This window comes from Lissotriton helveticus, chromosome 7 (assembly GCF_964261635.1).
Source record: "Lissotriton helveticus chromosome 7, aLisHel1.1, whole genome shotgun sequence".
Taxonomy (NCBI): Eukaryota; Metazoa; Chordata; class Amphibia; order Caudata; family Salamandridae; genus Lissotriton; species Lissotriton helveticus.
This window is the reverse complement of record NC_136068.1, coordinates 761796781-761819909: the sequence shown is the minus strand read 5'-3', so window position 1 is coordinate 761819909 and position 23129 is coordinate 761796781. Positions and strand designations below refer to the sequence as shown.

At 44.5% G+C, this 23129-nt stretch overlaps 1 protein-coding gene across 1 annotated transcript in view; it reads right to left on the bottom strand.

The window, feature by feature from the left end:
* LOC144769119 (solute carrier family 22 member 4-like) overlaps positions 1 to 23129 on the bottom strand; it is a 460827-nt gene that overhangs the window by 84496 nt on the left and 353202 nt on the right. The window contains exon 6 of the mRNA XM_078653119.1: positions 4607 to 4707. Coding sequence (XP_078509245.1) covers positions 4607 to 4707 — 101 coding nt within the window. The remainder of the gene's footprint in view (positions 1 to 4606; positions 4708 to 23129) is intronic.

Genomic DNA, 23129 nt, shown 5'->3' with positions numbered 1-23129 from the left:
ATTGTTGACAGGCTCGATCTTTTCATTAGCGCAAGCTTCATCCAGGATGCGTCAAAGCCTAGAGCTTAGGCATTATGGTAGAGCCAGCACAGTTTAGAGGGGTCTTTGGAAGGCCATGCATCTAGGAAAGCTTTTAGATAGATTCCCAGTTTAGGATTGGTTCACAATCCGAAACAGTACAGGACGGGTTTTAGGGGAACCGTAGCGTCAATGCTGCGCATGCCCAGTTCTGCCGCTAAAGCAGCCATTGGCATCACACAGTCAAGTAGTAATAAGCTCTGAAGGAATACATTCTTGGCTTTTTGAAGTCCTGTTGACTTGCTGAACCTCCAAAGATCAACTTCATATGGGCTAGAATCCTATGACTTCATTTTACATGCTTGGAGAGCTGGCTCTATCAGCCCACCTCTGGTATACTGCTCACAATGATCTCCCTTTTTCATAGCCTGCTCTGCCAAAGGAAGTTTATCATCAAATCGTAACCTAAGGCGGTCATAATATTGAACGTGGTCTGGGGGGGATCCATAGATCTGAAATGTTGTCTTAAAGATTTTCCTTGAATTAAGAATCATGAATTTTGTGATTTTGATATTGACGCAGAGGTGTTTAGAGTTATAGTAATTTTCAAACCCTTGAAGTAGCCTGTGTATTGCCAGCTCTGTACAGGCCAATAGAACAGCATTTTCCAGCAAATAATGTATGGTATAGGTCATTTGTCACCACACTTCACTGGTACATCCAGGTTCAATGCAGACAGCCCTTTACATATATATTTCATGTATTACTTAAACAAAATGGGTGCCAGCAGACAACCTTGCCTGACTCCAGTGTTGACTTCAGAATCAGGCGTGCATTCTCCTTTTGGGCCTTATTTCACTTAAGCTGTTTTAACCCAATACACCTGTTTCAGAGCAGGAAGACGTTTATCTGGAAGGCCTTGTAGTTTCAGGTCCAGCCACAAACGCATTCAATCGACTGAGTGGAAGACTGACTTTAGGTCTATGAAGACTATATATAACAGTGCATTTTTTAAGGCACATATTTGAATCATTTAAAATATGGTCTCATTGCTTGGTCAATAGTGCTTTGGCCTTTCTTGAATCCTGATTGGAGATGCATAAAGATAATTTCATCTTAGACCCAGGCTTCTATACGTTTCCCTGCTTCATCCATCTAGGAAATTGGTTGATAATTCGAAGTTTCATTACAAGATCCTTTTTTATGAATTGGAACAAAGGCAGTAGTTCTCAAGGAAGATGGTGTTTTCTCATGTTCCCAAATAGTATTGTATGCTGTTTTCAGAATGGTGGTCCAGAGTGATGGATCATGATATATATCTGAGGGAATTTTATCAGGACCTGGTGCTTTCATAGGTTTTTAACTGAATATAACCCTATATAATTCTTCCTCTATAAACTCAAGGGTAGGTTCTGGAGTGTCCTCAAGGGCTGGGATCTATTTCAAACCAAGTTAATTTGATTATCCGCATCGTGATTGTTGCTGGTCTGGTGGATGAAGCAGCCAAGACTTCAAACACTGAAATAAGTTGGACAGGATAAAGGGTTCAGATGGTAAGAGCAAAGAGACTAAAGGGAGCGTCTAAAAACAACAAAAATGCTCATTAGAGAAGCTGTGTGAGGACTGGAACAGCAGTGAAGGAGCCCAACAAGAGGTGCAGATGTCAGGCAAATAGGTTTTGGGTTGAATTGCTTTTATACTTTCTGTTATATAATTTCTCTGCCATGCATGGCCCATATAACCCACATAATAAACTTTTGCAATTTTGGATAGTGAAAGTCTCTTTCACTAAATCAGCAGAGAAATCATGATGGAACAGGAAGGACGCCAGCACTCTTATTGGTACAGTTCACAGCATAAGGTTGGATTACATAGCTTCCAGGTTTGTAAGTAATCTTGTGTCTACATCAGCTTTGTATGGTTCTTGTGAGGTGTGATGTCATAAATATTTCTACAGAGCAGTGAGTGACCAACAGGAGTTAATTGCTGTGAGAATCCCTTTCAAACTTGACATGTAAAGCATTTGATCTTACGATAGGAGATTCGCACTGCAAAACTATGAATTTTATATAGGAAGACTAGGACATATATAGGTGAAGAGTGGAAATGCCTAATTTAGCCCCATTTACAGTATAACCCTGTAGATTTCTTGTTGTTCTTTTAATAGCAAATTAGTCTGATCTGAATGCACAGGGGCCGATTTATATCTTAGCGGTATGACTACTCCATCGCAAAGGTGACATAATATACATACTGTCAAGTATGCCAAGGTATGCCCAAACCATTTCGAAGCAGCCAAACCTAACGTTTGGCTATGGCGGTGACCACTCCATCACTGCCACAGCCAAACTACTGTGATGGCCCGACGGATTAATGACTGTCAGAGAAATGGCTAAATGTCCACAACCTAAATCAAGATGGGCAGACATACAGCCATTTTTTAATGGCCATCGCTGCCAGGCAAACCCCAGTCTTGAGAGACACAGATGGTAATAATATTCCTCTTAGCATGGGAGATGGCTCCCATGGGGAGGGAAGCATTACATTTTTTTTATTTTCAAAAAGAAAATCCTGCTTCAGGATTTTCTTTTTCAAAATTAAAAAAAATGAAACATGTTTGGTACAGGGCTCCATCCCGCTGATTGAGCCATGTGTCAAACAGCGAAAAGCATTGATCGGAACCACCATGATGGCGGTCATTTATTAATTTTGCTGGCGATCCCTCCACCAGAGAGACGGAGCAATCTACTCTCTCCCCCTGGCGGAAAAACGTGGCATCCACCAACTTCTAAATAGTTTGTAGCATGTGATAAACACCACTGGGAAAACCTTAGGAAACCTGTGATTCTTGCTAGGAAAGCCATCAGATAATTTTGTATGAGAAATATTTCAGGGACTTTAGGTGAACTGAAATCAAAGATTAGCCCATGCAGCTTTTTAAAAATGTACACAACATGAGAGGCAAATTCTGTGGTAAACACTTGCCTTACATATTTATCCTCAGATTTCCTAAGGGCTTGTGTTGCCCTTGTATCATGCAAGGTGAAGCAAGAGCAATGCTTGCCCTTAAGTAAGGTTTACTGTGCCACACAGAGCCACCTTGCTTGGCATAGTGAATCTGCAGAAACGCAAGGCAGCACAAGTTTCTTCCTTGCGTTACTCTGCCCTGAAACGTGTTCCATGTGTGGAGCGTGGATGTTCTCAGGCATCCATCCATGATTGTTGACACATTCCCAGATTTAGTAAAAATAGTTAGCCTGGAAATAAATCAAAATGCTACGCCTTCTCAGGGGAGGTGTAATAAGGAGCAATATGTTTATTTTTACTTGTTTTTCCTCTCTTTGTGTGCTGCATTCTGTAGCACACATAGAAAGAGGAAAAGCCTCTTAGGATGGTTTTTCTGCACTAAACAAATCCTGCCTGCAAAGCAGGCACCCATGCAGAATGGTGCAATGGTTCATGCATTGGCGCTTGGCATGCACTGGTTTGCCAGCGCAGAGAGAAAGCAGGAATCCACCATATCTTACTAGATATGGTGCATTCCTGCCATCTCCATTCCCTATCTGACATAGAAAAGCAAAGCAATATGTCTTGCTGCGTTGCTCTGCGTCAAATGTTAGTAAATCATCCCTCTAGGAACCTTATTTAAACTTTGTTGGACATATTTTCGCCCAGCCCATACTGCGGCACATGTGCAACCTGTGCCACACATGGGACTGTAGCCCTACCAAATATAGCCTTTCCCTCTGCAATAAATGGCATTTTTCACTTCTGGAAGCACCCACTGCCATGCGTGAGCGGTCTTGGGTAAAATGTAGGATTACACCCCCTGATCCTGCACGTGATATATTCCTTTAGACTCCATCCACTTGCTGCCATTTCTACCCCTAACCACGAACTCTTGCAGACAGTTTGCATGGAGACCCATGTGTGTCCTGGAAAGTGGACAAATTCCCTGGTTCACAGGGATTAATTACGCACCAAGGCTTCAGGGCGGATTGCTTACTTTTCAGAGTAAGACTGTAAGTGGAGGGTGTGGTGCAGCGGCCAGGGCAGCTGACTTCAGAGCACAGGGTTCACGGTTCGATCCCCGGTGGCAGCTCAGCTCAGCACCATGTGACTCTGGGAAACAGCTCACTTAGTTTCCACGACGGCCCCCAGCGCCTTGATACCCGAAAGGGTGAGTAGTTCGCGCTTTGCAAATACGGATTTACATTTACATTTTTTTTAAATCACATGGTCGCACCAAGAAGAGACACCAGCAGGCACGGCGCTGGATTGGGTAATCTGTCAACACCATTTCAGCTTTCATCTCAGCAGTCAAATTGGTGTCTGAAATGGCAGTTCCAGCGGTGCTCTACTATGGGGAACACTATCTCCCCCTTTCTGTCAATGAGGCCAGGGAACGAAGAGGCTGGCAGATGTTGCATCGCTGCCCTGCTCTAAGTGAAGGCCTGCCTTTTTGTATTCGCCTCAAGGCTTGTTTTCAGAGGGAGGCCACACAGATGGTGGTTGTCATCATTTGCATCAATGTCTGTTAGAGGTAACCAAGGACAATCTCACCATCAAGAGCTGTGAGCCTACTCACCATAGACATATTGTCATTATTGTGATGGTGCGAATGTTGGGGGTCTTAATGAGGTCCACAAACGTGTGCTTCTTCTGTTGACGGAACTTCAGGTCTTCCATCTGAAGAAAGAAAGCACTAACATTAGGTATAGATGGCATCAGGAATGTTCCTTTAACACATTTACTTGTAAAATAAAGGCATTTTTCATTAAGTAAACAAAATTTTGAAGTGGTTATATTGGCACGTCGTTGTGACACCGCGACCAAAGTTACAGCAGTTGTTGCATAAGACAAGTGGAGAAAGATGGTCTAAATGAGTTTTAAAACACACACATGTGAAAGTGAGTGTGAACTTTTCCAACCTGTCCAGGGTGCCATAACCAAGGTGTGTGTGTTTATACATATGGGAACACATATTAAATAAGCACACACACATATATGAAATTGAAATGCGAAACTGTCAGGTTGTATGGATGGATGCACAGATGGGTGGACATTGCACGGATGGATGGACAGAGTTATAGCACTATCCAACGTCTGCTTCAATGTCAGTGAGCCTAGAGCCTTGCTGAGGATGAAGAGATCCATAGAACCAGGCCACCAATGGACACACCATTTACACTTAAGAATTATAAAACTCTTGGCTAGATGACAGCCTCAGATCCCATGACTACTTTCCTGTAGTGTGTTATCAAAAGGGACTAGCTTAAATATGACCAATATTGTTAGGACTCTGATTAGATTCCGGAGTACGAGGACGGTGCAACAGGTACAAGGCAGGCTCCGACCAGAAAAGCTGGTCAACCCCTTACCGCTTCACTCCTGGAAGCATTGGCTGCAAAATCTAAGCGCATATATGAGAAGGGAACCCCCCCTCTCACACTTAGAGAAACACCTTAGTGAGTGTAATACATAGCCTGGATTTCACTCCTTTTTAACGTGCACTACACTCCAATTTAAAAAGGTCCTGAGGAAAGCCAGATTTAGTTTAAGGCACTGGCTGAAACATGTCGACCAACTGATGGATGTAGAAGGTAGTAACTCGCCTCCCTTAAACATCCCCAAGCCTTATTTTAACCGCTGACGGTGGCCCAGTTATTAAAATTTAATTTACCCTCGGGTACTGGGACCCTCGCCAAGCCGTTTTAAATCACACTTCATTTTACACCTCACACTGCACTCTCAGTAAAATACCAGGTCCGCTGTAATCAGGCGTCGCAGCACACCCGGGACACATTAGGTGTCACTGGGTGGGCCCGATGATGAAGCATGCCACCAACCAGGTTGGTGGGTGAGGGCTTCATGAACTCACCAACGAGGTGCCCATGACAAATCTAATCAGAGTCCTAAAAATATTGGTCAAATTTCAGCTAGTCTCTTTTGATAGCACATATAAACTACGGAGACTCGGACTAGCTTTCTAGTCCTCTCTCTCTCTCTTGATACGCGCATACTTTCCTGTAGTGACAGCACCCTGCATTTTTCTAGGAAAGAGAAAATAGACAGGAATTGAGCTTTCTTGTACAATAGTGACTAGGTGGCTGCGCATTGCATGTCTAGCCAGCGCAGCCTGTACCTTGAGCATGCTCGCTGATTTCTTCCCTGCTATTAATTGTATGGCAATATTGTAAAGTTTATTAACTGGGAAATAATCAGATTTGAGAATCCCCGACAATGGGATCCATTGTAGCACTGGAGGTATTCATGATAGCTCTGATAGCATGAACGAACCTGAAATGTAGCAGACAAGGGCATGAGCTTTAAACTGAGCTCACCTGTGAGATAGACGTATGGTGTATATATCCCTGGTGGAAGCCCCCCCCCGTTTTTCCCTTCTGAGCAAATATTTTTCTCAGCAATTTATTGTCCAAGTAAGAAAGTGACAGCTATTTTGCAGCACCCTCTACATTTCATCCTGGCATTGGCAAAGTGTTTGGTTTTAATATTCCCTTCAAATGGCACCTCAAAATATTTGTATACCCTCAGTATAAAGAAGTGCTGAGCCCATGAAGAAAAAAGTACACTTCTTTGAGGATGTTAAAATGCACCATAAATAGGACTGATTGGAGGAAAGAAATCTGTGAGAACCCTGACAGTTCTAGGAAGACAACTATCTCCAGCCATTGATTTAAAGTGACCATAACTGATGGCCTAGATCAGACAAAGAAAACATTACTTTTCTTAATGGTGAAGCTTATCATTAGTTGCATATAAATGGATTAATGTCAGCTCTATTACAAACCCAATTATTGACCATGAGGTTGTTGAGTGGCAGGCATGACGCCTGTATTCGAAATAGCTGTAGCTAGTATAAAAATGGATGTTCAGGGGTATGGCCCCAATCTACGATAACAATATAGAAGAAAGGCTTCGAGGAGATGGTGAGGATTCGCCTTTTGGAGTTGCTTTTGAAAAACATTTAAAATAAGGTGAGATTTTAAAGAACGCACCGCATTCTCCTGCATTTAATTTATTTTTTATTCTAAAGCCAGGAATATCTGGGATGATTAGTAACAGCACAATGGTAAAATAAAATGGTAAAACTGGGTAGAACCTTACAGGAGGTGGTGATTCTACCCTATAATTTCATGGAGTAACTTAGATTCTATTTTACAAGAGGTATTTGTTATTCTCCTGCAACGATTTTGTGGGCCAGTCAATTGCAAATGATGCCTTTAATTCATGTTGGAGAGGGCCATTGTTCAAAACGGAATAGAATTTCTGTGTTATTTAGAAATTTTTAACTCACCATACAAGGAAATGTTAGAAAATGAGTGAAAAACGGTGCATAATTAAGCAAACGTTACCAAACAAATCAGTTTAATGGCAGTTTAGGTGTCATGGGCACACAGGCATGTAGAAACAGGTACAGCCAACCTGCACCCTCAGACATAGTCGGGAAATGCTGCAGGGGCCCTATCTGGTTCCTGCTGAAGCGGTTCTAGTGGGACCTTGTGCAGAGCGACAATACACGGGAAACAACCATCACCACGCAACTTTCACAACGCACTACCATTACAGCAAAACTTTTACAACGCAAGATCCATTACAACGCATGCCATTACAACGCAGATGCTATTACAACGCATGCCATTACAACGTAAGTATGGGTAAGTATTTAATTTAAATATTAATCTTTTAATTTAATACAATTAATTTAATTATTTTAAATATTTAAATATGTTTAATTTTAATTTAATTTAATATTTTTAGAAATATAAATTAATTTATTTAAAATAATTACAATATTTTAATTACATTTACTATTTTTTTATTATATTTTAATTTACTTAAATAATTTTTAATATTTTAATTTTAATTTCATTTATTTAAATTAAACCCCCTGGAGTTAGATTAGTAATTTTAACCCCTACACTATCCAACACTTACCCTACTATTACACCCCCCTGGAGTTAGAATAGTAATTTTAACCCATACACTATCCAACACTTACCCTAATATTACACCCCCTGGAGTTAGAATAGTAATTTTAACCCCTACACTATCCAACACTTACCCTACTATTACACCCCCCTGGAGTTAGAATAGTAATTTTAACCCATACACTATCCAACACTTACCCTAATATTACACCCCCTGGAGTTAGAATAGTAATTTTAACCCCTACACTATCCAACACTTACCCTAATATTACACCCCCCTGGAGTTAGAATAGTAATTTTAACCCCTACACTATCCAACACTTACCCTAATATTACACCCCCCTGGAGTTAGAATAGTAATTTTAACTCCTACACTATCCAACACTTACCCTACTATTACACCCCCCTGGAGTTAGAATACTAATTTTAACCCCTACAATATCCAACATTTACCCTACTATTACACCCCCAAGGAGTTAGAATAGTAAATAAAAATAGATTGAATACAATAAAAAATTTATTTAAATAAATGAATATACCATTTTTGTGATTTAATTAAAATTACATTAACCGCATGCGTGCGGTAGGATTTCCGCCCGTACGCTGGGTTTTTCGTAATCGCACTTTACGTGACGAGCTGGGCTCGTCATGAGCGTGCGAGGAGGCTACCTCATGACGAGCCCAGCTCGTCATCAGCGTCGAAGGGGTTAATATTAATAAAATTAAATACTTACCTATACTTACGTTGTAATGGCATGCATTGTAATAGCATCTGCGTTGTAATGGCATGCGTTGTAATAGCATGTGTTGTAATGGATTTTGCGTTGTAAAAGTTGCGTTGTGATGGCATGTGTTGTAACGTCATACATTCCCACCTCCCGTTACAGGAGCTAACCTGGCAGCACCCAGCCCTTTAGTCATCGCTCTGGAATGGACCCGCTGGTAGTGTAGGGCAGTCTAGAGGTAGAGTCCTGCTTCTTGCTCAGATTTTTCTCTCTCAGTGCAGCTGCCTATGCCCCCTTCCACTTTGGATGGACAAAATAAGTTCCCACAACCCGGGCAAAAAGTATCAACAAGTGTGGTGCCCGAAAGCAACTATCTAATCTCACTTGGTTGAACATTCACAGTGGCCCAATTGGGAGTGTCCTTTTTCTTCACTACGACTCCATATACCTCCGAGATCTTCAGTGTGGGAAATTGAAAATATATACTCTAGCCGCTCATCGTTGTAGATGGCATGGTACGGTAGGGTTGATTAGATATGCCCCCTAAGTAAAGTTCACCTCAGGTATCCATGCATCATATTGGCATCAGCACTTCAAGAAGTGTCAGTTATATATATTTCATTCAGAGTGTCAACATTTCTTGCAGGGCTGCCATGCTTTTAATCTCAAACACAACAGTGATGGACAGAATGTGGATTAATGTCACACATTCACCCCAGTCCAAAGATCTGGGCCCAAATCCATCGTTTTTCCACTCCACACCACCCTGGGTTAGACAATGGCGATATGCAAATCAGCGCTGACCCTGTGCCCCATGGGAACAGTCCAGTCCAAACTACAAAAGCCATGTCCTTCCCAGAACGGAATCAAGCATCCGAGGACCGGCCCGGTTTCGAGGTAACACCTCTCATCAGCCCGGCTAGCTTGACTCCAGTGGTGTGGAGTGCCTGGGACTCACGTCTGAGCATCCCCAGTACACTTAGAGCGGTAATTGCAAACACAACAGTGATGGACAGAATGTGGATCAATGTCACACATTCACCCTAGTCCAAAGATCTGGGCCCAAATCCATCGTTTTTCCACTCCACACCACCCTGGGTTAGACAATGGCGATATGCAAATCAGCGCTGACCCTGTGCCCCATGGGAACAGTCCAGTCCGAACTACAAAAGCCATGTCCTTCCCAGAACGGAATCAAGCATCCGAGGACCGGCCCGGTTTCGAGGTAACACCTCTCATCAGCCCGGCTACCTTGACTCCAGTGGTGTGGAGTGCCTGGGACTCACGTCTGAGCATCCCCAGTACACTTAGAGCGGTAATTGCAAACACAACAGTGATGGACAGAATGTGGATCAATGTCACACATTCACCCCAGTCCAAAGATCTGGGCCCAAATCCATCATTTTTCCACTCCACACCACCCTGGGTTAGACAATGGCGATATGCAAATCAGTGCTGACCCTGTGCCCCATGGGAACAGTCCAGTCCGAAAAACTGTTTGCAATTACCGCTCTAAGTGTACTGGGGATGCTCAGACGTGAGTCCCAGGCACTCCACACCACTGGAGTCAAGCTAGCCAGGCTGATGAGAGGTGTTACCTCGAAACCGGGCCGGTCCTCGGATGCTTGATTCCGTTCTGGGAAGGACATGGCTTTTGTAGTTCGGACTGGACTGTTCCCATGGGGCACAGGGTCAGCGCTGATTTGCATATCGCCATTGTCTAACCCAGGGTGGTGTGGAGTGGAAAAACGATGGATTTGGGCCCAGATCTTTGGACTGGGGTGAATGTGTGACATTGATCCACATTCTGTCCATCACTGTTGTGTTTGCAATTACCGCTCTAAGTGTACTGGGGATGCTCAGACGTGAGTCCCAGGCACTCCACACCACTGGAGTCAAGCTAGCCGGGCTGATGAGAGGTGTTACCTCGAAACCGGGCCGGTCCTCGGATGCTTGATTCCGTTCTGGGAAGGACATGGCTTTTGTAGTTCGGACTGGACTGTTCCCATGGGGCACAGGGTCAGCGCTGATTTGCATATCGCCATTGTCTAACCCAGGGTGGTGTGGAGTGGAAAAACGATGGATTTGGGCCCAGATCTTTGGACTGGGGTGAATGTGTGACATTGATCCACATTCTGTCCATCACTGTTGTGTTTGCAATTAATGCTTTTAATCTCAGCCAATATCAAGACTACTCAGGAGGGTTGTCATAACTATTGGACTGTGCTAACACTTTTCATCAGGTTTGCTACACACTTATTGGGCAGTTTATATATGAGCTAATGCCCTTCTCAGCAGACCAGCCACAAACTGATTGGCAGTGTCGACAATTTTCACAAGAGAAGCCATACACATACTAGACAAGAACAACGATTCTCAACAGGGCTCCCATACTTTTATTGGACCATATTAATAATTACTAAAAGGCCTGCTTAAATTGTTATGGCCTGTGCCAACACTTCCCAATAGGATTGCCATATTTGTCATAATAATGTCTTGAATTTATATAATCACACACAAAATGGAAATGGAGCACACGCTGCCGCAAAGCAAAGGAACATATAGAAACAGAGCGTAAGCATATACACATAGAAAAATAAACATTTAATAAACAGAAAGTGAAGGGAGGATTGGCACAACATCAAACCAACATATGGAGATAATGATTGAAGGATGCCTTCAAAGGTAGGAGTGACATTTTTGCATGACATTTTGGTTTGATTCTGTAAAATGAAACTAGAATGACGAATCTGGGTCCTGATTTTTCTAAATGAGCAGGAATTACCTTAACCACATAACAGATCATCATCATCATGGTAATAGCTTTATTTTAGCAATTGACAGAAAAAGCAAACACAATGACTTAAAACTATAATACTATTCAATAATTAAACACATAAAAATATGGCATGTAAAATAATTAAAATTCCCACAGTTAAAACTAGCAGCATATAAGGAGAACATCACAACAGTTAAAGGTTACATTTCATCCAAAAACCCTATATTTATTGTCTACTATTGCACGTACTTTAAAAAAATCATTGAAAAACAGCAAAATGCAACTTGAACACACAATAATCATAGCTGCTAAGTAACAGACGCAGTCTTTTTCGGTCTGTGTCTCCACATATATGCAAAAAAACAAGAGATAGCAAAGCCAATTGGTTAAGCTATGTCTGCCAAGAATACCCTAGTTTCAATATTGTAGTCCCTAATGCCCAAATAGTGTACCTAATACTGAGGACAAAGGTACAGAACAACGTCTACAGTTTCCCTGACCTCTGGGCAAAACAGTCAACTTAGATCAGGTTCAGCACCAGCAAGGGTGCGCCGACACTTAGCAGTAAATGATTGAAGCGGCAAGGTCCCAACACGGAACTTCATGTAGAGTGTCTTAGCAACCGGTGGATCAATTGTGTCCATGTACATTTCCAAATGATAAGTGTCTTTGAATACACGAAAGGTGGAGGTGAGGATGCCTACCCCCTCAGAACTGTGCAATCTACCTTCAACATATCTCCAATACCACTCCTTGAGCATAGACTTAGAAATGTCACTTGACATTTCCGGAGGAGCTCACGTTACCACATGAATGCTTGATATATTCCAAACATGCAATCCTGGTGGCCCGGGGAGTTTCATGATTTCTTCCAAGCCCAGACGAGAAGATAATAGTTCAGCTGTTGACCAGATCCTCCTCCAGTACATCAAGGGTCTAAGTTTTACTCTGTGAGTTAGTGAACAAATGTCAATATCTAAACGAAGTGGCACTAGTGGAGTACTAGGAGGAAGATTGGTGGTATCAATGTTTACTCTAACAATCTTGTTTAACCTTTACTATGAGCCACTATTTTAGCTTAGCAGGGGTCTTAACAGCCTGTAGAACTTTAAATACTCTTCAACATGTCGATAAACTTTTCTTAATGTTCAATAGTAATTTGATTTTGACTCTGTCATAAGTTTTAGGTCAAGCATTCGAGACCTCTTGTATATACTTTAATATATACTTATATGTGTATGTACTTTGTGGGCTCTGGAGATCAGTCCTAGGACTTCTCTGCTTCCGATTAGGCACTTTTATTCTGTTCAACTGCCTCTATTTAACTGTCTTGATAGAATGTGCTGCATAGCTAAATACAGATAAGGTCCCAAAGGCAAAACCGATTGCATTGCAAATGCTTGTTTATATTTACAGTTAGAATTAGAACGGCTCTGAGAGAAACCTTTCCCTTGTTTTCTTAGCAGTGACTTTAGCCTTGTGATAGAGAGACTTTAAATCTGAGAGTGGTAAACCTTCTTTAATCCATGTGTAAATCATTTCTGTGCGGGAAATCCTACCCTTAAATAATTGGAAAGCTAGCACTCAGTAATGGAATACAGGGGGCAGTTGTAAGTACTGATCTTTTCAGATACAAACCTTTGAACCTCATACCTGTTGCCAACAGCATTTTTTACTGCTTTAACAATAACACTAATACATCTTTCTATGAACTTGAAATCTTTAAAATCCTCACCGATACCTACAAAGCTCGCTATAACACTGGCCCTGCCTACCTGAAGAGCTGCATTCACTTGCACCAAGCTTCCAGGCACCTCCCCTCGGCCAGTCTCTCACTAGCACACACCTCAAGCACACACAAAAGAGGAAGGGGCAGCACCTTCTCGTACATCACCCTAAAGCCTGGAACAACCTCCAGAAACACACCACAGCTTCCTCTTCACTTTTTTACTTTTGCAAGAAGCTAAAGACCTGGCTTTTCGAGAAAGAACTTTTTTTATTTTATTTATAACATTTTGTATAGCATGAACAAGACACAAGCGGGTATCAGAGAGCACTGGCTTCACACCTCTGCAGCAGAGCGCCTGGATACTCTCATGGGTTATTAGCACGCTACAAAAACATTGATAACATAACAAAACATACAATACCAATCATATCAATCGTCAATGCGTTGGTCTACTAAGGTACAAAATTCACAAGTGGCTACCAAAATACGCAAGGATGCAACATTTCAGTCAGTGGGTCCAGCCACAAGTTGATTTCTAGAATAATAATTTAATGTCTTCCTACCAGTATGTTGTTTCGCAGTAAAATATGATTGAAGTCTTTCCAAATCTTTGACATATTCATCAAAATGTTCAGGCTAGGGGGGAGGAGCCAAGATGGCGATCGGAACAGTCGCATGAATGCATCGCTCTGAGGTCCCTTCCTCCCCGCTTGCCTATCCTGTCAATAATCCTGACCGAGGCTTCGTGATTTCTGTTGTGGGAGAAAAACGCTCACTTACCGTCTGATTTTGGGGCTCCGTCGTGCCGGGACTCCTGAGATCTGCCCCGGTCTGCTTGCTGGCCTTCCCGGCCCCGGCGCCGGGGCCTCGAGTGCAGTGCCCGCCCGGCGGTGTTCGGAGTGTTGGCAGCCCTGTTTCGGAAGAGAAGCCGGTCGATGTGAGCCTGGGAGCTGCGAGCCGGGAGAGATGGAACGGACCCGCTCCCAATAGTGGGTCGTCCCGTATACCCAGGCGCTGGTGAGCCGGAGAGGGGCCGTGTTGCCCGGTTCCCCTTGGGTGTGACGCCCCCTCATGTTGATGGTCCCGTCTGGGAGCCGGCGCTTGGCTCCCGGAGAGCTGCGGGGAGCACGTCCGGCCTTCTGGTGACTCTCCTTTCCGTGCCGGGTGCCGACTGCCGCTGATCGACTGTGGGACCCGCTGTCTCTGGCGGTCGGACGTGACTCGGAGATGGAGGGGATAGTGGCAGAGAACGATGTTGTTAAGATGGCGGACGACCACCTGAATTGCATCCCTCCTGGAGACGGAGTCGTTGCTGCATTTGAAACTTCCGGCCCTCGGCTGCATGAGTCTGTGTTTACACGTAGTCATGTACTGGCTGCACTGGTCCACCTGCGGACTGCTCTGCTTCTGAACTCCCGAGACTTGGAGGTGCGGATTGCTGCCGTTGTCGGTCCGCCATTTTGTGGTATGGTGGCTTCCCTCCGAGTTGCTACCATCGCATCTCCTCCGGTTGTTGTGCCGGGATCCCCGGATGATTCTGCGATTTCGAGGGTGCAAATGGACCGGGCGCCTGTGCTGCACTGCCTCCCATATCCTGTGCCTTCCTCTCCAGGCTTGGCAGACCTGCTTTTGGACCTGGCCTCCTTGATGTTCAGCGTATGGTTGCACTCAGATGGCCGCCATGTATCGTTGGCTGCTTCTTGGTTGCCGGGACAATGTTGTGCGAAGGTGCCACCTGACTTGCCTGGCTGGTGTGGACTTTTTCTGTCGGACTGTCTCTTGACTACAAGGCCGTTTAGCAGTTCTACTATTCACAGGAGTGGCCAGGGGTGATCTCGCTTGGATCCTGGCGGGACTTCTTCCTAGTGGATGGCGACTTTGGGACCCATTTTGTAAGACGGCTGCTGTTTTCATCCTGTGCAATGGCTCTTTGTGTTTTCTCTGGCCTCGGTCTTTATGCTTTTGGCTGCGGGGATGGAGGGATCCGGGTGTTAGCTCCTCTCCTCATTCTTATTCTTTTTCTTTTTCGTTTCCTTCCTTTCTTTATTCCTTTTTTCGGGTGACTCTGGGGCGACAGGCACGCTGTTAGTGGGGTAGGCCATAGCCATTACGGTGATGTAGGGTGGTGGGTGATGGGGGGGGTTTGTTATTTTAGTTTGTTTTGTTCTATGGTCCCTTTTTTCTCCTTTTTCTCTAGCGGGTTGGCTGTGTCTCTTCTTTCTTTTTCCGTCCTTCATCTATCCGGCGTCCGCACATGCTTTTCTTTATGGTCTAAAGTGGGTGGGCTCATTACACGACGTCTCGTTAACTTGCATGTTATTGTTTGACCCCTACTCCTGGCCTGCCTTCGGTGGGCATTGGGTGTATTTGGCCCCGTCACTCCTGATTGCTTTCTGCTTGTACGGAGGGGCATACCTCTCCCGTCTCTTTGGTCTGACTGAGTTGTGTGACGCCTTTGTTGATATAGCCGCTGCCCCCTCTCACTATTATAAAAATTATAAAAATGTAACCTCTTTTGTCCTAGCGCTTTCTTGTGTTGCGATCACGTCTTCTGATTATGTTGTGCCTCTTCCTTGTATCGTGCACACCTAAACTGCTATGTTTTGATCTCCTGCTTTTGCGGCCGGCCCCTGTGGTTGTAGGCCCGCGCGTGTATTGCTCTGATTGCTTAATAAAGGTTTAAAAAAAAAAAAAAATGTTCAGGCTATAATCCTTGTGGTGAAATAATTGCAGATAAATGCCGACCCTCCTCACCTGGGCCCCTCTCACCCCAGAAGACACAGCAAAGACGGAGAAAAGCATCCACTCCGGAGCGCCCACTGACCCCTGCCCACCGCAAATTTTCCACAGGGCCGCCACTACCTTCGCACCGAACTACGACTAACGAAAGTTGTCAACATCCAGCTAGAGCACTTCATAGAAGTCAACAACATCCTCGACTCCTCTCAATCCGGATTCCGCAGCAACAACAGCACCGAGACCGCACTGATAGCCGCCACTGATGACATCGGCACCCTTCTCCACCAAGGCCACAATGCGGCCCTCATCCTCCTAGATGTCTCAGCTGCCTTCAACACAGTCTCCCACCGCACACTAGCTGGTGGAATCAATGACGCCAGCATCCAGGGAACTACCTTACACTGGATTCGATCTTTCCTCTCAGGCAGAACACAAAGAATAAGACTCCCGCCTTTCCTCTCCGAACCTACAGAGATCAGATGCAGAGTACCCCTAGAATCCTCCCTCAGCCTCATTCTCTTCAACGTCTACATGGCTCCCCTTGCAACCATTGTCAGAAAACACGGACTCAACATAGTCTCATACGCCGACGATACCCAGCTCATCCTCTCCCTCACCATGGAACCTGACATCACCAGGCCCAGTTTCCATGAAGGAATGAAGGGTGTCGCATCCTGGATGAGCAGCAGCTGCCTGAAGTTCAACTGGTGAAAACAGAAGTCCTCATCCTCGGATCCACCCCCTCCGTATGGGACAACACCTGGTGGTCCCCCACCCTCCGAAACCCACCTACCCCTATGGACCACGCTTGCAACCTCAGCATCATACTCGACTCTTTACTCACCCTGAACCACCAGATCAACACGTGTCCTCCACATGCTTCAACACACTCTGCATACTCCGCAACATCTTCGAATGTATCCCCCCTAACTCCAGGAAGACCATCACCCATGCACTCATCACCAGCAGACTGGACTAATGAAAGTGCCCTATGCCGGAATCAACAAAATACTCATCCGCAAATTCCAGACCGTCCAGAACACCGTAGCCAGACTCGTCCTTGTCATCCCACAACATGACCGCATCATCAAACACCTCCCTGACCTCCACTGGCTCCCTGTCGAAAAAAGAATAATATTCAAACTGCACACACACACCTACAAAGCCCTCCATAATACCAGACCCCAATACCTCAACAAAAGATTCTCCTTCCACGCCCCCAAAGAGAAACCTCAGCTCTGCGGACCTAGCCCTAGCCACGGTCCCCCGCATCCACAGGGCCAGAGCAGGTGGCAGATCCTTCTCCTACATCGCGGCCAAGACATGCAACAAACTCACCCTTCGCATCAGACAAAGCCCGACACTGACCCAGCGCCTTGAGACCCTCACGGGTGGGTAGCACGCTCCAAAAATTCCTGATTGATTGATTAAATAGTCAAAAACCTCTTGCCCTTTGGCCTCCAACAAATTAACCAACACTGCTCTTTTTTCTTACAGGTAAAAATGTATTCCCATCAACAGCAATCATACAACTCATGCAACTAGTAAACACACCGAACCACCTATTCAATCTTTTTGCTTGCTTCTTTTTGTTTTGTAAAAGTGATGGGGGATTCCCATATTGCTGCATTTTAAATTAAGTGTGTGGCAGACACTGTATTTGATAAATAATATTATTGCTCTAGACTTAGAGATCACGTTAAGGAACAAACAAACATTCATATAGAAATCAGTACGTTCAGTTGGTAAAGCTGCTTATCCCCTGTGAATTGTAGATCTGAAATTTTGGGGCTGAGAAATGCTTAGTGAAATGAATTGCCAAAAGTGTTATGCAGTTTGAACACTAAGTGACGCTGTTACACATCAAAATGGTGCAGTCTTTCTAAGCACCTGAAGCTTTTTTGACCGGAACAGCCTAAACAGAAAAGCATTCTTGATGAAAATACCAGCCAGCAGCAGAGCTCTGTATGTATGAGATGTGTGATCACAGAAGGCAGGAATCCTTGCTAGCTCCAGAGCAGGGTGTGGACACCACCAGGGACTGCAAAGGAAATTGTTGTAAATTGAAGAAATGTGCCGGAGGCAGTGAGACTTGGAAAACAGTTTTTATTTGCTATAAATATAGTCCCTGGCCAGCCACACATGGCCAGGAAATAGCAGTAACCGACTAGCCTAAGGACAGAGGCTATTTATAAACACACAATGGATGTGGAGCAATGGCTGAAGCAGAGCAACGAAAAACATGAAAACAGACTGTACACAAGAACACTTAGAAAAATAAACTCTTAGAAACAGAGTGAAGGGAGAATAGGGTTCAATTGACCATAAACAACACCACAGTGAAGTGTTGAAAACAATTATATTGCAACACCCAGTTCAATCTTGTTGGTCCCACACATTCCACTGAAAATACTTTACCGGTAAGTATTATTATTATTAATACTATTACTATAATTAATTATTTATAAGCATCAGCTTCACTCTTATTTTGTGTTCTAAAGTATTCGTTTTTAAATATGTAATTATAAAATTTATAAACACACTTAGAAAGAGAAATCGTAGAAATAATAGAAATATGATGACAGAAAGTAATTTTTGGGATGATGGAACCCCTACCACACATAATAAGGTACTGCAAGTCCCAGAGGAGTACCGTGATCATGTAGAAAAACGAGGCTGAACGCCAAGTTCCATTATAAAGTTATGGAACTCTGAGGTGACTTGCAATAGCCTTTTAATGTATGGGGGATGGCATTTTATCCCTTATGATACATCGCTCTTCCCACACGCTGCTTAAATCCTTGGTGGCATGCGCTTTCATATGAAAGATATAGTACGTTTGCAGACATGAAGAATAAAAGTAGAATTTGTAGTGTGAAATTAAATACACCAAAAAACGAGTTACTAATTTTTTGCAAAAGCACATTAGAATCAATTCTCCATTTCCGGCTCGTGTTTGCAACTGGTGGCCTGGCAGAGCTCCCAGGAGCATTTTCATCAGGCCCCTAGGCCTCCAAAGGGCACTTTTTTGGGAAGCTGGATGTTCCGGCTCCCTGTGCTAGTCTTCTCCTTTGCCTGCCTACAGCTGCTCCTCTTCTGCTAGGGAAGGGCATCGTCAACAGCCCCTCCGCTACCAGCCAGCAGAACACTTGTGGGGCAGGGTCATTGGAGTCCAGGTCTTTTCACAGCAATCTTAGGGAAACAATGCAGGGTCCCCCAGCAGGTCTGTCCCTCCAGCTGGTCCTCAGGGTTATAAGGTGGCCAATGCCACTGACCAGCAGGGACCAATCCTAGCCCTGGGTGGTTCAGTTGGAGTCACCGTCTTCAGTTGATTCTTGCAGTGCATCATGTGGCACCTCCTTCCAGCTGTCCATGCTTTCCACCGTTGTCACCTCTCAGGTCCAGGTGCTTCTCAACTGTCCCTCCCTTCTGCAGGGGTATTTAAGTGGGGATGGAATGTTTTAGGGGCCAGGCACCTCTGGCTAATCATAAGATGTCACATCATCCCTACACCTATGTCCCAACCCTCCTGCACGCCATTCTGGAACAATACAAAATGGCAACATCCACATTTTCTCATGACAGAACTCCTATGATTGCCTCAGCTCCACCACTAGCGGTCATCACTGCCTAATCCCTTGCCACCAAAATTTCAAAGCTGAGTTCCAACAACTATTTTGGCTCCAAAGGTCTGCCCCCTCCCTTTGTACAAGTGGGCTTAGGTTGTCCCAGCACAGGGACAGTGTGATAAGCTTATTATCAGATTTCCCACACACCACTTTCGTCTCCAAAGAACTGCTTTAATCACTGATGATAACTCCCTTTATGTGGGGAGGCCTTAGTTCCACTCTGCTGGGAAGCACAGTAGTGAACTCGGCCCAGTGGGGGAGACAAAAGCATCGAATCTGACTATGCCTGCAATCTCATAATATGTGGATGAAGAGTGCTGGGAACTCAAATTCAAATTTGGTGTGCATGTTTTACCCCAGTTTGATATGTGACTGGACACTGTAGGCCTAAATGGAGTGAAACATTTGGGTAGGTTTCGTCTAGATGTATAATACAGTGAAATCATGACAGATTATCCAGTTAGCACTACAGATGCAATATCAATGCCCATTAATAGGCCGACCTCAGGGCAGCACCTATCCCTGCAGCCTCTTCTGTGCCAGGCTACCTTTGCGCAAATACTCGGTTGTGCACAATGGTAATTCCACATGTGCAGCCTACATACATGCACACACCCTAGTGCACATGTTCACATGTAACCAGCGCAGTGCCCCTCACCCTAGATGCGCAGCAGTGGCCTTATCTTAAAAGGTGGACACTGGGAGTTAACATACTCAGTCCGGCTACGGAGAATTTACAGTGAGTAAGACTCACTCACACCAAAAAGTTAAAAAAGAAACAGGTAGTCAATTGGAAAAAATCATGGAGGACTAAATGGGTAGAACCGATTTGTTGCAAACAGTGTTCAAAATAGTTAACTTTAGAAACAGGTGAAATATTTGTTACTCTGGAGGTGTTTATTTCCAAGTGTAGAACGTGTCTTGCAATTCAGTTTACGTTCTGTCCTTGTGTTTGGCGAGCTGACTTGGGTTTTGACACGGGTTAAGTAGTTCAGTTAATAGTATGGCCTGCCAGTCCTGTCTGCTATCTCAGTCATTTAGGAGGCGAACAGGAATGTGAGCTGGCCTGTTTCCAGGCCAGAACCCCTCTGACTATGGCCGTGGCGCGCACAACAATAAGGCACCAAAGTACTGGAAGGGTTGTCTGAATGTGGGATAAGAGAATACTGCATTCTCATTGTCATCCTATGGTTTAGAATGAAGGGGTCCAGCTAAGGACATTATAATACAGTGATGGGATTCCAAGCTTCATGTTCGTCTTTATTTTCAATTTACACCCCAAAAAAGAACAATTTGATGCATGCATGCATTTGCATCTATATAGCAAATACCTAATGGAGGGGCAGGCACTGAACATCAGAGCAGGGCTGTTTTAAGTGCTGTGGCTGGCACTCTTGATGAAATGGAGCGTACTACCATCCAGGGACGCACATAAAATGGCATGTTGACCCCAATGGGCACTGCATCTGCAGCGGTAAACGTCGTTTACAATGCGGTGTTTACACCGCACGACCTTTACCACGCTGCCATTACAACGCAAGTCGTTACTACGACTTGCGCTAGATGGCGCTGTTGGTTAAGGAATATTGTAATTTTATATTCCAACACCTTCCCTACTGGTACGTGGACTGGTGTTGGAATATAAAATTATAATAATCCTCAATCCGCGCCCTCCAACGCAAGTCGGTTGCAAAATCCGCGATGTAAAGTACCGCCATCAAAATGATCACGTTGTACTGTCGTACATCCATCTGCAGCTATACTATACCTCTGAGCATGGTCATCATTTCCTCATGATGATGGACTGACTTCACCACATGACAGGGTGGCATGATCATGACTGCCCACCATGGACCCCTTCCCCAGCTGAGCTCATTCTCTTCAGCACTCTAGGGCTCAGAATGAATACACAGCTCTCTAGAGAGAGGAGAACTTTGTCTCATCAGACACTGTGACTGCAGTGACCTTTTGCTCCGTCCTAGCACACAAGTGCGCAGTGTTTTAAGGGTGAATGCCCTTGGTACTGTCATTCTGACCCAGGAAATGTCCTTGTGAGTTCCCATCACAGATATTTGTCCTCAATGATCCCATTCTACTTGGCACTCTAGGGCTGGGTAGAGCCTTTACCCGCATGAGAGCAGCATCTGGCTTGGCCATGGGGTGTCTGGGAGCTTGCGCATTGGCTGCTGGCAGTTGGAGCAGACGAGCAGAAGACCACGGAGGCAGCAGCCAGCAGGTAAGTTATATTTTCTTTTCTCTATTTTTGTCCCCTGCGCTCCCCCCCCCCCCCGCACTGACCGCCTGTTTGCCTTCACAGTAGCCGCCACTGACTCCTTCTGAACTCTCTCCAGCAACAAGTAGCTCAAAACCAAACTGATCCGAATGCCATATATCCTAGAACTGAGTAACCATGGCAAAACTCTTTAGCGAACAAAACACAAGACCGAGACAAATGAAGGAAAAAGAGATTCTGGCTTTCAGCATTCAACACAAGAAACCCATTGTAAGAGGAAAACTCAGAGAGAACAAGTAATGCCTTTTTATAAATTTCAAAGGCTGCGACTCCACCCCCACCTTCACCCCCTTTGCACTGCGTTAGACACTCAGCAGACATCTGAGCCAGGACAGGGAAGCCCTGCACCCCAGAGACTTCCAGGAGGAGTCTTAAAGAAAATATCAAGATGAAGCAAATCAGAAAAGTGAAGAGCAGAATTGAGTAGGAACCATAATTTGATAAGGAGAGTCAAGTACCACAAAGTGAATGCAATGAACAACAAGCATTGGCGTAGGCAATAGGTCCCGCCATTTGGCTTTTTTAAGCAAATGAGGTTGGCAAGAAAGCCAACCAATGGTAAGCAATGGGCTGACTAGTAGCTCAATGTAAGTATTAGTATTTCCACAATAGGCCTAAAAATGAATTTATAAAATATAGTCCTGGGAAGTCCAGTGATGTGGGAAAATGTCATGATACAATCAAACTGCACCAACTGGCTAGCTCTTTCGCAAGTAATCAAGGGGACAAATGTGGATAATAAATAATGTTGGGAAGAGAATGGATCCTAGAGGAACTCTATAGTTTAGTGATCTCGGGAAGCAGAACGGCAGATACAACACAAGCCAACGGATACTCTGGACAGACACTTTTCCTACTAATAGACAGTGGTGAAGAAGGTGAAGGGAACAAGGTTGGTAAGAAGAGAAGACCAGAATTGTTCATGACGACAAGCAAGTAACACAACAGTCTCAAATCCACGTGAAGGACAAAAGCTTGACTGCAAAGGGTGCTGAATGAGGTGAGCAACTAGAATATATTATACCTCAGATGCAGCCATCGGTTGCAGGATCCTCGACATGAACGGGAGGGCAGATACTGGGCAGATGTTAACTGAGTCTCATGCATTAATACCAAGTTTCTTCAGTCTGAGGAATGCTCGTTTCAGACTGTATGGGACCCAACTTCATAAGCGGCTCAAGCTGCAGAGAAAGTTGAAATCACTGGTCCTTACAGTTCATGTGTTAAATATGGTAATCCTCATAGGGTGTAGGGGGTTGATGGGC